We start from the raw sequence: 14,449 nt of genomic DNA, 5'->3' as shown, positions 1-14,449 counted from the left end.
TGCAAAATTTGCTCCAGCCGTTGTTCCCCGCGTGGTCCTCTGGTGATGCAACATTTTCTCTAGAGCATCAAGTGATGCAAATTTGCATTACTTGGTGCCCTATTTTACATATAGAATAAATCTTTAGTAAAAATATTTGCATCTACAGTATGTATTGGAGCAGCGTTTTCTTTCTCTCGTGATGTAAAAGTGGTTCCAGCCTATTTTACATCATCTATTGGAAATGCTCTAAGTATCTCTTGATTATTTCAATAGAAAAAACTTGATACTTACTACAAACCACCGCATTTGCTCCCCCCTCGGGTGTCGCCGTTGTACTCGGCACTGCGTGCGTGGCAGCAGCAGCTCCGGCCTTTCGTTTGACGAGGTAGCTGTCGACCTCGAACATCCCTCCGTTGTTTAACACAAGTAAAAACATTCATATGTACGAAATAAAAATTTCAGCACATATTAAAAAATATACGTTCACCAAAATAATTTTATTCATGTATTTTAAAAAGCTTATGTATTTCTCAAAATAACCATGGATCAAAAGTTGTTTATATATATTGAATAAAATATTCATATTGTACTTAAATATGTTTATATATAATGGATGAATATTCATCGCATAATTAAAGGTATTTATTTATACAAATAATAAACTCATGTGTTACTAATAAGTTTACATATTTTTACTAAACTTCATGGTTTTGTCTAAAGGAATATATAAAACGACATGTAAAATATAGGAATGATTCAAAAATAAATGCAAAAATGAAAGAAAATGAAAAACAACTGAAAACGAGAAGCTGAAAAACAAATGAAACCCCAAAGGGAAACAAAATAGGGTAAAAACCCGCTGAAACTAAGAATGGCTCTGGCCCATTTGCATGCTCCCTGCCATTGCTCTCTTGTTCGACACGTTGGATTCAAAGGTTCAAAGAAATTTTCGAGGATTCTAATCCTTAATATTGTCCCTATGTGGGTTGTTTGATCCGTATTATTTAAATACATTTTTCTTAGGATTCATTTGTAGTTTTCATATATAAAATCTCATCCACTCTAACCTCATGTAAAGAATACTACGCTTTCTTGCGTACAATCAAATGCATGTACTTTTTTTATAAAAATGATCCATATATATTATCAAAGTTTAGCAGAAGTACAAAGCATCTTGAACATAGTAAAAGTTATATTGAGATTTCAAGACCGACAAACAACCACTACTGTCGCTAGAACGAGCTGCCGACGCGCTGTTGTCGCCGCTCCCATATCGGAGCCGGCTTGACCTTGTCGATGACATCCGGAAAGTCTTCATGCATGTGTCCCCAAGGACCAGCGCCCTAGAGCCACAACCGTCGTCGTTGAACCCTTGCATAGATTTGAAGCACCTGCACCAAATCTCGGCACAAGATGAGAAACCCTAACCTCAGCGTCCCAAAGAGAGGGTAGGAATCTACATCATAGATCCGTTGACTACGTCCAGACAGACGTACTCGAGGAGGATCGTGGACCGGAAGACAAACTCGAAGAAGTAGCGCCGCCATCCGTCTAACCACCGCACCCGCGAGGACTAAAAAACCTAACCTAAACTACTAACCGGAGCGGAGGCACCGGGATTCCCCTCCCCGCCATCGGCCGCTGGAGCGGCAGGCAGAGGGGAGGTGAATCCACGGACTCGCCGACGAAGTTTGGAGAGAATAATTTGCCATGCCTGTACTAACATTGTAGTATTGAAGATGACATGCCACTCCAATGTGTTTTTTCTTTCACACATTTTACAAATCCTACGAATCAAAGAGACTCTAAGCGTGGAATAGTCCACATGCACAATCTAATATGCTTTTGTTAACCATTTTTATTTTTCTATAAAATGCTTTCAGCTTAGCATTTTTTAATATTTAAGCAGTTAAAATTAAAAAGTAAAACATGTTCATATTCATTTGCTAGAAAAATTTCACGTTTATTAAAAAATTGCTCATGTATTTTCAAAAAATGTTTGTATATTTTTCTAAAAAAATTAGTGTATACAAAAGAAAATATTCATGCACTACTACAAAAGAATGCTCACATATATAGAATGAAAAAAATGTTTACATATCTGCCTCCCTAAAAGGATTTTAAAAAAAATCAAAGGTAAAATCAAAAAAATAAATAGAAAAAATAAAAAGCTAGGTTTTTTTAGTCTAACTAGGTAAAAACAGAAGAGAGGAAAAAGGAAAAACAAAAAAACATATAACCAGAAGAAAAAAAAACTAAATGGGCCAGAGCGTATGCCGGCCTAGACTCTGTATGCCGCCTTGCCTCGATTGATCAGGCCTGCTCCAGCCCCGGACTGTGTTCACTGTTCACCCACTTCACAACTGTCTTTTCTTCTTCCGTTCACCTCACCTCGCGTGTAGGCGCGCGCGCGCTCGCTCTCGCTCCCCCCTCTCTCTCTCTCGTGGCAACGACTGGCCGACCGCCGCCGCCCTACGCAAGGTGCCTAGGTATTCGTCGGGCCGTTCGCCGGCGACGAGCACCCACCAGGTGTGCCCACCCCTTCTCTTCCCTTCCCGCTGTGCGAAACTGAGCACCCACGACACCTTCTAGATCCGCCCCTGATTGGTGCGTTTTTGCTGTTAATCTGGGGCGATTTCTGCTCAATACTTTTTGCGTTGATTTTCGGAAGGTTTGGTGCAGGATTAACGGAGGTCTCTACTCTCCACGCCACCTCTAGGTCTTCTACACCACCCGTTCCGTGCGTGTTCGCGCGCGCACGCTGTTTGATCAAATGTTTCCTTCGTTTTGATTACGGTGTACCGCAACCAGCAAGCAGTGGCATAATTGTGATAGTTTCCTGGGTGTTCGCGTGGCTTTAGCATTCCGACAAGTTTCATGATCTTGTTTGACTGCCTCATGGGCTCTTATGAACAGTAGCTAGTGTCATCGGAGTCATGCTGTTTTTCAACCCCTGCCCGTTGCCATTTTGCTGTTTTGTTTCGACTCAGCAAAGTGGTTTCCCTGTCAACGAAATATAATTAGGACATTTATTCGAATTCCATGTTCATTTAATGTATGGATGAGCAACACGGAAACTGAAAAAAACGGAAGGCCGCCTACAAAAGATATTACTGTAGCTGACAATATTACGAACCTCTAAAGTACATTAGTACTCCTGGTTTTCAAATCTTATTGGAGGGATCTTCAATACTGCTCTCCTTATTTTCGTGCATCTCATGGTTAAAATGGCGCACTAAGTGTTCTATAAGTTCTCAATGTTTAACCGTGTAGCCTGCTGTCAAACTCTGATTCGCATAGACTTGCTTTACCAAGCTTCATTTGATCCTAAGTCTATTGTCAAAATGTCAAATAGAGGTCCCTTGCTCCAAATGTTGTCCAGTAATGTTAATTATTCCACTGATAAAAGAAATATGTTCTGACTGTCAAGGTCAAAGTTAACTTGTAGTTTGTTGTTTAAAATTATTGTCATTCTTCTGCAACCATTTACTGGTATCTAGTATGACATTGCAAATCAAAATTGTTTTCAGTTTAGTTCTAGTTAGTTCAAGCGTTCACTTCTATGGCCCACTTGATGTTTTTATCGATCATAGTAACTTCCTACTTTCAAGTTTCAAGAAATGAGCTGGTGCTCTGAATGGAATGTGCTCATATTATTTGTTGCCTGTCAGATTTTCACGTTCCCCATTGTTTGCTGTTTTCTGGATCTTTGGTGAGGTCCTACCCATTAAGCACCTTGATGAGATTGCCTATTGTCTCTGAAAACATGGGCAGATAGGTTTTATTGTTTAAATCTAGGTAATGTAAGCTGAATAGAGGTATGATCTCAGAGAGAGATAGGGTCATTGAAAATCTAGTAGTCAGTCGATAGACCCTTTAATGTTTTTTTATTCTATTGTTTAATGTCTCTCTGTATTTCACATGTGCTTTGTTTCCTATTAAGCATAGTGGTGGGAAAAAACAAATCTGAATTGACCTATTCCTAATGTGTCACCAGCATAATTAAAACATCACCAGCATTTGCAAATGTATTTGGAGTGGTTATTAAGAATATTAATAATAGTGGCATACATGGTTCCTCTTCCACTGTGTGTCTTTAGTGGTTCCTAATGTATTTTCCTTTTCCTTTGGCATGCAGTCCACGTTTGTGGGAACCATGGATGAATCACGAAAAAGAGCTGCCTCTAATGCAAATGCTAAAAATACAAGTTCATCCCTTGGTATGTATCTTGTTATTATTGTGTTATGATACTAGGTCATCCAGGCACCTTGTTTCCTTATTATGCTTCACCATAGTCAAATTAATCTTAGACTGCTATGTTGAAGATTTCTGATTGATGCTGTGTATGAGTCATGTTCATTGTATTTGTTTCCTTCTTATCCTCGAGAAATTAAATCTACTACATGAGCTGTGCGGTAGACTTGGAAAATGCATTTTAAAGATTGTAATGATTTAACATGTTATTTATTGGCAGATGAAGACTTTGGCAATGATTTTCTTTCATCTTGGAAGTTACCAAAATCAGGAAAAGATACAATTGACTTTGATGTCGAGTCAGCTCCAAAGAGTAGCAAGAAGTTTAGCTTTGAGAATTTGTGAGTATTGCGCTTCAAAGTTTCCTTAACATTTGGTGCAAACAAGTGGAAATTAGTTACTATCTAGTGTTCATATGGTGCTGACAATCTCTTTCCTTGTCCAGTGATGATTTTGGACTTGATGGAGCCTTTGACAAATTATCATCATTTAAAATGGGCATGTCTGATTTAGATTTCTCTAGTCCTCTCAAGAAAAAAGCGAAGAACAACAGTTCAAACGGCGATGAGCTTTCTGAAGGGAGAAAAGTAACTGAAAAAGACAACTTCTCCTTTTCCTTTGATTTTAATGAGTAAGTTATCCTGGCTGATGAAGACTGTTCTTCTCATAAAGTTCATGCAATTAGCTGTTCATCTTGTTTATTTTGTTTCCTTAAAGGCTGGGCAACTTCAATCTTGACACAAAGTTGGGCTTTGAGGAAAATGGTATGAGCAGACCTAAAGAAAAAACTGACCCTATCTCTTCAGAGGGTAACAAGGATCAAGAAAATGGTATTTCAGGGAAGGGCACTGATGTTCCTGAAGATAGTAAGAGTAAGGAACAAATACAAACACAGAATGCTTGCACTTTGAAGCCTGCTCATTTGACAAGGTAGGCGAATCTAACGAACGGCAGTTGTCTGACTTTAAGTATTAACACTACTGAGTCATCTAACGAAAAATGCATCATTTTTTCAGCATCAATCCTGCAAGTGTGGGCCAACTTGAAGTAGATATGGTGTCAAATGATGTGCTTGAAGAGCACTCTAATGAGACATATCCAACAAAACCAGTTGTCAACAATTCTTCTCATAGCTTTCCTTCCACTGCTGTATCTGGTGAAGATCCAACACATTTGAAAGCGGTAGCAGTTCCTGGGAGCAGCAAGGAAGCTCTTCCAGTTGACCCTAGTAAAGTTAAGATAACATCAAGGGAGAATAATAGCAGTGAGCAATCAGTTAGTTCACAATCCGGAAACAAGAGCACTGAGAATGTCCCCATCTCAAGAAGATCAGGGGGCCACTCAGATTCTCAAAATAACCAGAATGAGCCTGTGGAGGAAAGTACATCTCTTAATGAAGGAAGTCATGGTAACCAATTTTATAGAGGCACTTCAATGAAGCCTCTAAGGAAGACATCATGCGGGACAAAGAATGTTGAGAAAGGGACTTCAGGTCCAAAGAATCTATCTTCAACAATGCAGAGGTTTATCTTTGACAAAAGTTTCTTTCTCAGCAAAATAAAACCTTCAACCTAGTGTTGACTGCTGTTTGTTTGACAAGAAAAGTCTTATCTTAAATTAGAACATCATTAATGTTGGATTAAGTACATTGCACATACATCATTACGCACAACAAATGCTTCATGGAACCCATGGTTCTGTTGAGTATCATATTTTGATTTACTTGGTTGTGACCTAACTTTTAGTTTTGTGTGTTGATCTCTTACTAGGCGAATGTGTTCTGATACATTTATGCAGGGAAATCAGAAATGTTAAACCTACACTAGTGAATGAAGCAGGAACCTTTTCTCTTCTGTCCAAGTCTGCAAATACGAAAGCAAGCAGGCCTCCCCAAATAACTTCAGAGACTACCTTAAATCAACTAAGTGGTGCCAATAACATGATCAAAAAGACAAATACACATCCTACAGACCTGAACAGGTAATAGATAGATTGGCATACTAGCATGTACTTATAAAATGATAAAACTGTATCACTAATGAGTGTTTTCCAATGCAGGGAACACAAGCATGCAGATCCTGATAAACATAAAATCACGCCGGCAAAAACATACTGCAAGCCAGGATTACAGGGGCTGTCAACCACCTCCATGAATGCCAAACATGGGTACGTAATTATTCACCCTTCAAAGTACAACAATGTGCTGAGTTGAAATATATGCACATGTTTACCTGGGTATGCTCAACTCTGCTGTATTTTCTCCATATTATGATGGTGTCATGATGATATAGTTTCCATAAGATTTTTTCTTAAGTCCCACTGTGTATGAACTTACCTAACATTGAACCGACAGAAATATCATTCTAAGACCTCCTTTGGTTTGTTGGAATTTCATAGGATAGAATTTCTAAAAGATTTCTTTTCCTATAGAGCCATTTGGTTTGTAGGAATGGATTCCTATTTTTATGTAGGATTGGTCCCTATCCTTCACATTTCAAAGGAAAAAAATTTAGCTATGGACCTAATGGAAAAATTCCTATCCTATGAACCAAATGACATCTCTTTTCCTATAGGAACTGAGATAGTACATGTGATCTCATTTCCTATGACTTTCCTATTCCTATGATTTCCTTATCCTATGAACCAAAGGAGGCCTAAAGTTTCACTCCTATTGATCTTGGTCTTTCAACAAACTTTTATTGAGTTTATGGCTTTATGCAGCGCTATGGTTTATGCGGTGTGTGTGTCCTTATACATAAAAAATGTGACTACCTTAAATATTTTGAATTTCAATGTATCTTTCATAGATGTGGTGGCAGAGGTTTCGTAATCTCTTGATAGTGGAACCCAGTCCATTTCTGGATCATATAGGAAAAAAAATGTGGTGGCAGAGAAGCAACTGATGCATTGAATAGAGTGGATTTGCATCACATGCATTTTTCTACCTTTCGAGTTTACACCATGACATAATGCTCTTTGTTGCAGTAGTATGTATCATTCTCAACTTTCGACAGCACTGGTAGCTAATAAGTTCCGCATGTCATTTACGCCATTTTTAGAATCATAGTATAGAAGGGCGCAGCAGCAAAGCTGTTGCCTTGTGACTAGGACCATGTGGTCACATGTTCGAGTCCTGGAAACAGCCTCTTGCAGAAATGTAGGGAAGAACTGCGTACAAAAGACCCAAAGTGGTCGGACCCTTCCCCGGACCCTGCGCAAGCGGGAGCTATGTGCACCGGGCTGCCCTTTTTTAGAATCATAGTATAGTTTACGTGGTAGCAATGTTGTAATAGGAAGTCACTTACCACAGTGAATGTGATCCTCGTGGAAAAGGACCCCCATTGTATTTGAATTATAACTAACTGTACTTTGGATTTACTTCCTGACAATCCTACATGGCATAATTCTTGATATTTGATGTACTCATGGTTTATCATGTCTCTAGAACAAAGTATGACCTTTTCCAGTTCTTAATTGGTATTTTGAGTTCTCTGTAACAGTCAGTCATGATTCAGGTGGTCCGTGCGACCCCTTGGCCCGGTGGACTGGACCTGGCTTTTGGCACCAATAGGGTAACCTGACGGCCCATATAACCTTTAGGGTCCAACAGGGCCATATCCTTTTGACCCTAGGGTCGAACCGCTCCTTCGTGCTTTGCGAGGTGCCGCTAGCCATGCTCCAACGCTGGTGGTTGCTTCTGGTGACGCCCGCGCACGCCTTGCAGCTTCCGCCGCCGGGTCGGCTGTACGTTCGTATCAACGTGGTCCGCCGCACCACAGCCACAGCCACGCCCGTTGCCTGCGACGGCTCGACGCAGCACTCGCCCTGCAGCTCGTGCCGCTGCGCCGGCCGCACGTCTGTCTCGGCATCGTTTGTGGCACCACAGGCACCTCCACACCGTCGGCCGCTCTCAGTATACGCACCCGCACACATCCTGCAGCTCGTGCTGCCGCGCTGGCCACACATCTGTCTCGCGTCGTGCACGACGCCACGGTCACCACCACGTCCACAGGCTGCGACCGCCCCACAGAGCCAAAAATGGACGTCTTGCTGCTGCCAGACTGGGGGCGCTCATCCTGCTCTATCCCGACGCTGGTGGGTACACGACTGCGCGTACGACACCGTGTCATCCTCGCCGGCGTGCGCCTGTTTACTAATTATTAGGGCCGAACCTAGGTTTACCCGTGTGGCCCTCTTAGATGAGATGCGGGCCGAACTGTGGACCTGTGGTTTTGCAAGAGGTTTAGAGGTGCAGTAACTGGTCCAAACCGGACCGGACCACTTGAATCTTGAACAGTCAGTCATCGTAAGTTTGTATGCCCATCTATTTCTGGATTTATCCGCTTCTCTTGTTATTGTTAAGACAGTCTACAAATCTTCTTGTGAGATATTGTCAACGCTGATAAATATATATGCATCTTTTTCAGACTTGAGCCACTTAGTGCAGGCAACTCATCCATTAAGAATACTCCAAGCAGTACAGCACATACCACTGGAAATAATTTACTAACAAGCCAGATGCTCCTAAAAGGCAGCAACACCTCTGATATGATACAAGGCACTCCTTCCAAAGATGATAAAAGACCAACAACTTTCCAACTGGCCGGATCAAGGTTATCTCTACTCCAATATCTCATGTTTTTTGTTCTAGAAATGTTACGTGAAAGGGGACTGAATTATTTTCCTGAATGTAGAGTTTCAAAAGTAGGCAACAGAAGTCCAAAGTCTGGCTTGATTCTGGATAAAGATTCAGTAAAATTGAGTGGGAGCAAGGGTTCCCCTGTAAGGACACACAAGATCCCAAACTCCTTTGTTGAAGGAAAAGCTGCATTGCTTAGTCCGTCCATTAAGCAAAAGATGCCCGAGGTTCTTTTCGTTCTGTGCAGTTTTATATCATCAAACACATTTTCTTTTATGCTTAAGCTTGTTTCCTTCTTTGCTTTATCCTAATTGCCTTCTTCTGAAGGTTGTGATTCATATCATTGCAAAGAGTTACATTCTCTAAATGCTAACATTGCATTGTTCATTTCCACATTGTGTTGAGTGTTTGTACCCGCTTATTTTGCAATGTGCTGAAGTGTTGCATCCGTATAAAATTTTACCTTGGAGTTACAAGTGTTAAATAATATATCAATGTAGAGATTGCCGTATCTTGATACTGCAAACTGATTAGATCATGTGCCAGATCTAAGAGATCTACGATGCAACTACAGAGAGTGCCTATTGGCCTGTCTCTTCAATTATATGATCAATCAGCGCATGCAATTCTGTAATCTAGATATGTAAAATTTAAATTGCACTATGTTTTGAATTTGGTATTATATTTCGAGTGCCAGAGTGCTATTTTATCATGGTTGATCTTCAAGCTTAGACTTGAGATTTCAACCAATTGACATGATCATATTGTGTAGATTATCAATCATTTAGACCTGGACAAATAAATATATTTTTTCTGTAAAATACTACCTCCATTCCAGAATATAAGGTGTATCGATTTTCGTGCAAGTCTACCTTGCATGTCTTTGACCAAGATTATAGAATAATATATTGACATCTACAATAGAAAATAAATAAAATATGAAAATACTTTTCGTGATGGATCTGATGACACAAATTAGGTACTATATTGATATATTTTTCTAAAAACTTGGTCCTTATATTTTGAAACGGAGGGAGTATTACCCAAGCTACAATGGAAAAAACATATATAGTTTTGTTATCTGTGTTCTATAGTATAGGAGTATAATTTTTGGTACTTCTGTTCATGCTGTCAACTTCCCTTCTCAGGAATCAATCCCAGATCCAAAAGCCCCTGCTGTGCTGAAACGCATCGTGAGATCTCCAGCTGTGAGGTTGTTGGTCCGACAACATCTAGTAGATTCAATGTACCTCTAGAGTAGCTCTTTTTATTGGAAATAACAGGTTTGCAATTTATCGTGTAGAATATCACCGCAAACTGTTCCAGAGTTGGGGAATCAAACAGTAAGTGTATTGAATATTCCTTAGTTGTTCTATTATTACCTCCAGTCCCAAAGGTTGCCTTGGTACACAGTCGAACATTTATAAGAACGACCATTAATTTATATTAAGTTTCTAGATCTGACAGAAAAATAATATCAAAAGATATAGTTATGAAAACCTTCCGCCACACAATATTTTATATCACTACGTTAATAAGTTTGTAGTCTCATGTTTTTCGACTATATTGAGCAAGAGGTTTGCCGCTTTGATGTTTTGATAACTAGAACTAAGAGTAGCAATTCTACAAGATGAAAGTAGCAGATATAAGCACATCTTGAGATTGTGAAAAAGGCAAAGGTGACTTATGTTTGGAACTGGAGGTAGTATTCAGTTATTCACGTCCGCTCATTTTTGTTGATTTCACTGCTTAGATTCAAAGTGGAACTCCGAAAGCTCGTATGGATAATGCAGTTTCTTCCACAATATGGGAGATGGGTGACATTTCAGATCTAGAGTTGCCTGCCCTGTTAGAAGATGATGGAAATGTAGAGAAAGCTGAGGCTTGTAGAAAACAGCTTGAAGATGTGAGTAAATCTGCCAACGAATGCTTTATTATCCTTGTCTGAGAATCTGTTACTAGAATGTAAACTAGCAGTTGGGGTTCTCAGTTTGTGTTTGACTGAGCCTTACCCACCTTAAAACTGATATAGCTTTGGAACTGCACGGTTGGACTTCAGAACATTTCAGGGGCTGCTTTCCCAAATTTATTATATTTCGTGTCACTTTACTTGTACTTTAATGCTAATTATTTAAGAAGACTCTTGCTCCCCTTTTGATCACATGAGAAATATGGAGGGTGAAATTGTAGATGGTACAACTTGCAAAAGGTGCAGAATGCATCTTCTCCAGATCATTAATGTCACGGTTTCATGCAGATAAATGAATATCATCAGTATTCAGTAGTGACTAAGATGGTTATTTGTTTCCTTATTGATAGTGCAATACCAGTAATTTTATCCTCGATGCAACTGGTATTTTCTTACTCTACATGAATACACGTGTTGACGTGTAGAGGATCTGAATTAACAGTTGAGATATTTACGTTTTCATGTCGTATCATGCAGATGTGCATTTTGATGAAAAAGAAACACATGGAAGCTAAAGAACTAGCAGTTCGGGCTATTGTTAACAACAATATGCTGTTGATGCTAAACCACCCAATGTTTGAGGAGAAAATATCCTTGCCTACTTCTAACTAAGTCACATGTTACTACTGCATATTCACATACATGGATGTTAAACTTGGGATTCCTTCACCAGAAGAACCTTTCTGCTCTTCAGAAATACGCCGACAGCATGAGATCCAAGCACTTATTTGAGGAAATTGTCACAATGGATACTGTAAGTTAACACCCTATTCCATTTATATGCTTCTGATTTGGTATGCTCCCTTCATTTCACTATATGTGTCCCTGGCCTCGAAAACTCCTTTTCACTATGTTTGCCCTTGGGCCGAAACCATATTTTTCAAGTGCCATTTCCCCTCTTTTGCCCTTAATAACCGCTGTCGTTTACTTGTTTTCCCGAACATCATGACATTGAATGCAGACTGGCTCCAATGCAAAACTGGACATGGCCGTTACATGCTTAGCTCCTAGTCTGAGTCATCTTGAGCTTAGCTTTCTATATTTTCTTGCAGTTCTTCGTTTTTGAACCCTTTGGATTTCTGATCCTACCATCTTTTTCTTTGTTTTACTCAACAGTTACGGCTTAAAATTACTTGTTTACCAGCAATCCATTATGGGATAGTAGATGCCAGAAAGTAATAGAACTATACAAAGAAGTCTAGAGATCTTGGAGTGGAGGTACCTGCATGCTGCATTTATGTTGGTCTATAGTAGCCTCGGATCATTACCAGCATGGAGTATATCTTCAAAATAATTGATAATTACCTTTGCAGCACAACTTGGAGATGTTCATTTCCACACATTGGTGCTCTATTAGTTCGATTAGTGAATACTGCTTTATTCCTACATGATGGTTTGCTGTAGAACTATGAACTTAATAAACAAAGTTATGGAAGCTCAATATACTGCAACTCCATGCATCAGAATATGTGCAATTGCCATACACGATCCTAGTTTTAGTCTCTTTTTATTCTTCTAAAGTACCTTAAAAAGTGCTAGACACTGTAATTACTTGGAAGTGAGAACCAATCACACGAGTGCGTGGGATATCTATATTGCTTTTTCTATGCTAGTTTGACCTTCTTTAATGATTTCGTATGCAAAGTTACCTACTGATATGTTGAATTTAGAATTGGGCTGTTGGAAGCATGAAACACACCACACTTTCAGACTTCCCTGAAAAGTATTGTCAACTATACAGATTATGGTGTGAGTAGCAACTGCTTGGCATACTATGTTTTGTTTTCCCACCTGCATAACCCATTTCTGATCACTTGTAGGGATGTTTGGCGTTTTAGTTTATACCATTATGTAATACTTCTATCTGGTTTTATTCTTTTCGTTTAACATTTTAGCATTATGTTATTTAGTAGAACCGTGGTTCCAGATTGCTTACTTGCACATATTGGACAGCTTACCTTGCATTGCATGCATCCTTGTCAGATGACTTCTATCTTCTTGTTTAGGCTGGCATTAGCGTATAATATCATTATGTTATTTAGTAGAAGTGTGGGTTCTGAATCACTTATTTACGCATGTTGTACAGCATGCCTTGCATTGCATGCATCCTTCTCAGATGACTTCATCTTGTTGTTTAGGGCTAATATCAATTGGCTTCCATCAGCTATATCAACCAATGTTCTATTGTTTCAATTGCCAATCGTATATGTTCACTGGGGTCTCTCATAGCACTGGAGTTACCACTTAAGTGGTTACTAGTGGCATATATTCCTAAAGATAGCTCTGAAGTAGGTTATTTGTTCTTTTATACAGTATACTTGCATTGGTTCAGTACTTCCAGTTGCAGTTTAAAAGGACGCATAGCTTGTGATAAGTTTTATGCACGGGCTACCTTGAGAAGTTGCCTTCTGTTTACAGGAAGTTCAGTTTTGTTAGCAGTTGTAGTAAAGCATCTTCATATTCTGCCAATATGAAACTTCCTCCATCATATTCCATTGTTTATAGTAACCCAGTAATATTTTGTTCTGGCAGTATTGATGCGGGAGTACTGTGGGAAAGAAGATGCTTCACCCTGGAGGAACACGGGTAATGCAAATGCAATGAAAGGACATATATAGGATTCAGCATGTACTTAATACCGAGACGAAGTTCAAACACTACTGAATAGCTAATGTAGTCACATTACTTGCTCCTGTAGAGGTACTTTGCTTGCATGTTATAGCTAGCAGTTGTTTGGAGAGTGCTGGAATCAGTAGTTGGGTCGATTCCACTAGCACAAGACCTGAGTACTCAAATGGATGACAATCCAAGAGGGCATGCTTACGAAGTTTAGTTCAGGTGACTAGTCAATCCCCGGTGCCATCTGTGGTTAAATCCTGTATGAAATGCAATTGAATAGAAGTCTAGTTTCACATTGGATCAACCATTAATCTAAGGGTAAAGTTAACGATAACAATTAAGCATGGAATAATTATGGTGGGTGACTAGGCATCCCATTCCTTCTTAATCTCGATTCGTAGGTTAAAAGCTGGTTAACTTTGGTGCCTCGACCTTTTTGTAAGTTAGTGTGTTACAAGTGGTAAATTTTGGCATTTCTAGTACACTTGTTAGTATGTTGGTTGTCTAGTTGCAGTACACTTGGTAGCACTGCCGGGCAGGCTTGTGTGATTACCAACGTAAAACATAGCGGGTGGGTGTCAGCAATACCTGTTGTGTTTTCTTAATTTTGGTTCACCTGGGAAGATGGCCCCAGCGATCTTTGATTTATTACCTCTCTATTTACTATACGATTTTGCATGAACTAGTGCACATCACAATATGCGTGGTCTTCCCAAGGATGAAAGCAATTGTGACGGTCTGTCTCCACTTAAAATGGGTGGTTTAACGCCAAAAGTCAATGTGCTTTACATCGTTTTTCGGTCCAGTTGCTTGGCTAAGTAGGGTAGGGTAGGGCCCCAAGTAGTCGAAGGTGGTGCTGGTGTGGAGGGTGTGGAGGAACCCATTGAGTGTGGAAGGTTATCGCTGTTTACGGCTTGATAGCTGACACCGGCGAAGGCCATATCAACGTTGGTTTACTGTGAGTCCACAAAAGCCAAAGCAATCT

The 14,449-nt window shown here is 39.8% G+C and overlaps 1 protein-coding gene across 1 annotated transcript; it reads left to right on the top strand.

Annotated features, from left to right (window-relative positions):
• The first annotated feature begins 2,345 nt into the window (after nucleotides 1-2,345).
• LOC119269030 (uncharacterized protein At4g18490-like) lies at nucleotides 2,346-13,768 on the top strand. Its single transcript, XM_037550778.1, has 16 exons — nucleotides 2,346-2,511; nucleotides 4,121-4,202; nucleotides 4,458-4,578; nucleotides 4,683-4,868; nucleotides 4,955-5,167; nucleotides 5,254-5,760; nucleotides 6,035-6,217; nucleotides 6,296-6,403; nucleotides 8,665-8,850; nucleotides 8,932-9,103; nucleotides 10,025-10,089; nucleotides 10,180-10,219; nucleotides 10,630-10,782; nucleotides 11,323-11,433; nucleotides 11,525-11,599; nucleotides 13,378-13,768. Exons 2-16 carry the CDS (start codon nucleotides 4,139-4,141, stop codon nucleotides 13,381-13,383), a joined length of 2,190 nt encoding a protein of 729 aa, XP_037406675.1. The 5' UTR covers nucleotides 2,346-2,511; nucleotides 4,121-4,138; the 3' UTR covers nucleotides 13,384-13,768.
• The last annotated feature ends 681 nt before the right edge of the window (nucleotides 13,769-14,449 follow it).

The sequence above is a fragment of the Triticum dicoccoides genome, chromosome 3A (assembly GCF_002162155.2).
Source record: "Triticum dicoccoides isolate Atlit2015 ecotype Zavitan chromosome 3A, WEW_v2.0, whole genome shotgun sequence".
In the NCBI taxonomy this organism is placed as follows: domain Eukaryota; kingdom Viridiplantae; phylum Streptophyta; class Magnoliopsida; order Poales; family Poaceae; genus Triticum; species Triticum dicoccoides.
The sequence above is the reverse complement of the archived record's forward strand: the minus strand, read 5'-3'. Positions and strand labels throughout refer to the sequence as shown.

Coding starts and splice junctions, on each gene's coding strand:
- LOC119269030 (XM_037550778.1), top strand. CDS start 4,139: ATGGATGAATCACGAAAAAGAGCTGCCTCTAATGCAAATGCTAAAAAT. Junction 4,579..4,682: donor AAGTTTAGCTTTGAGAATTT/GTGAGTATTGCG, acceptor TTCCTTGTCCAG/TGATGATTTTGGACTTGATG. Junction 4,869..4,954: donor TTTTCCTTTGATTTTAATGA/GTAAGTTATCCT, acceptor GTTTCCTTAAAG/GCTGGGCAACTTCAATCTTG.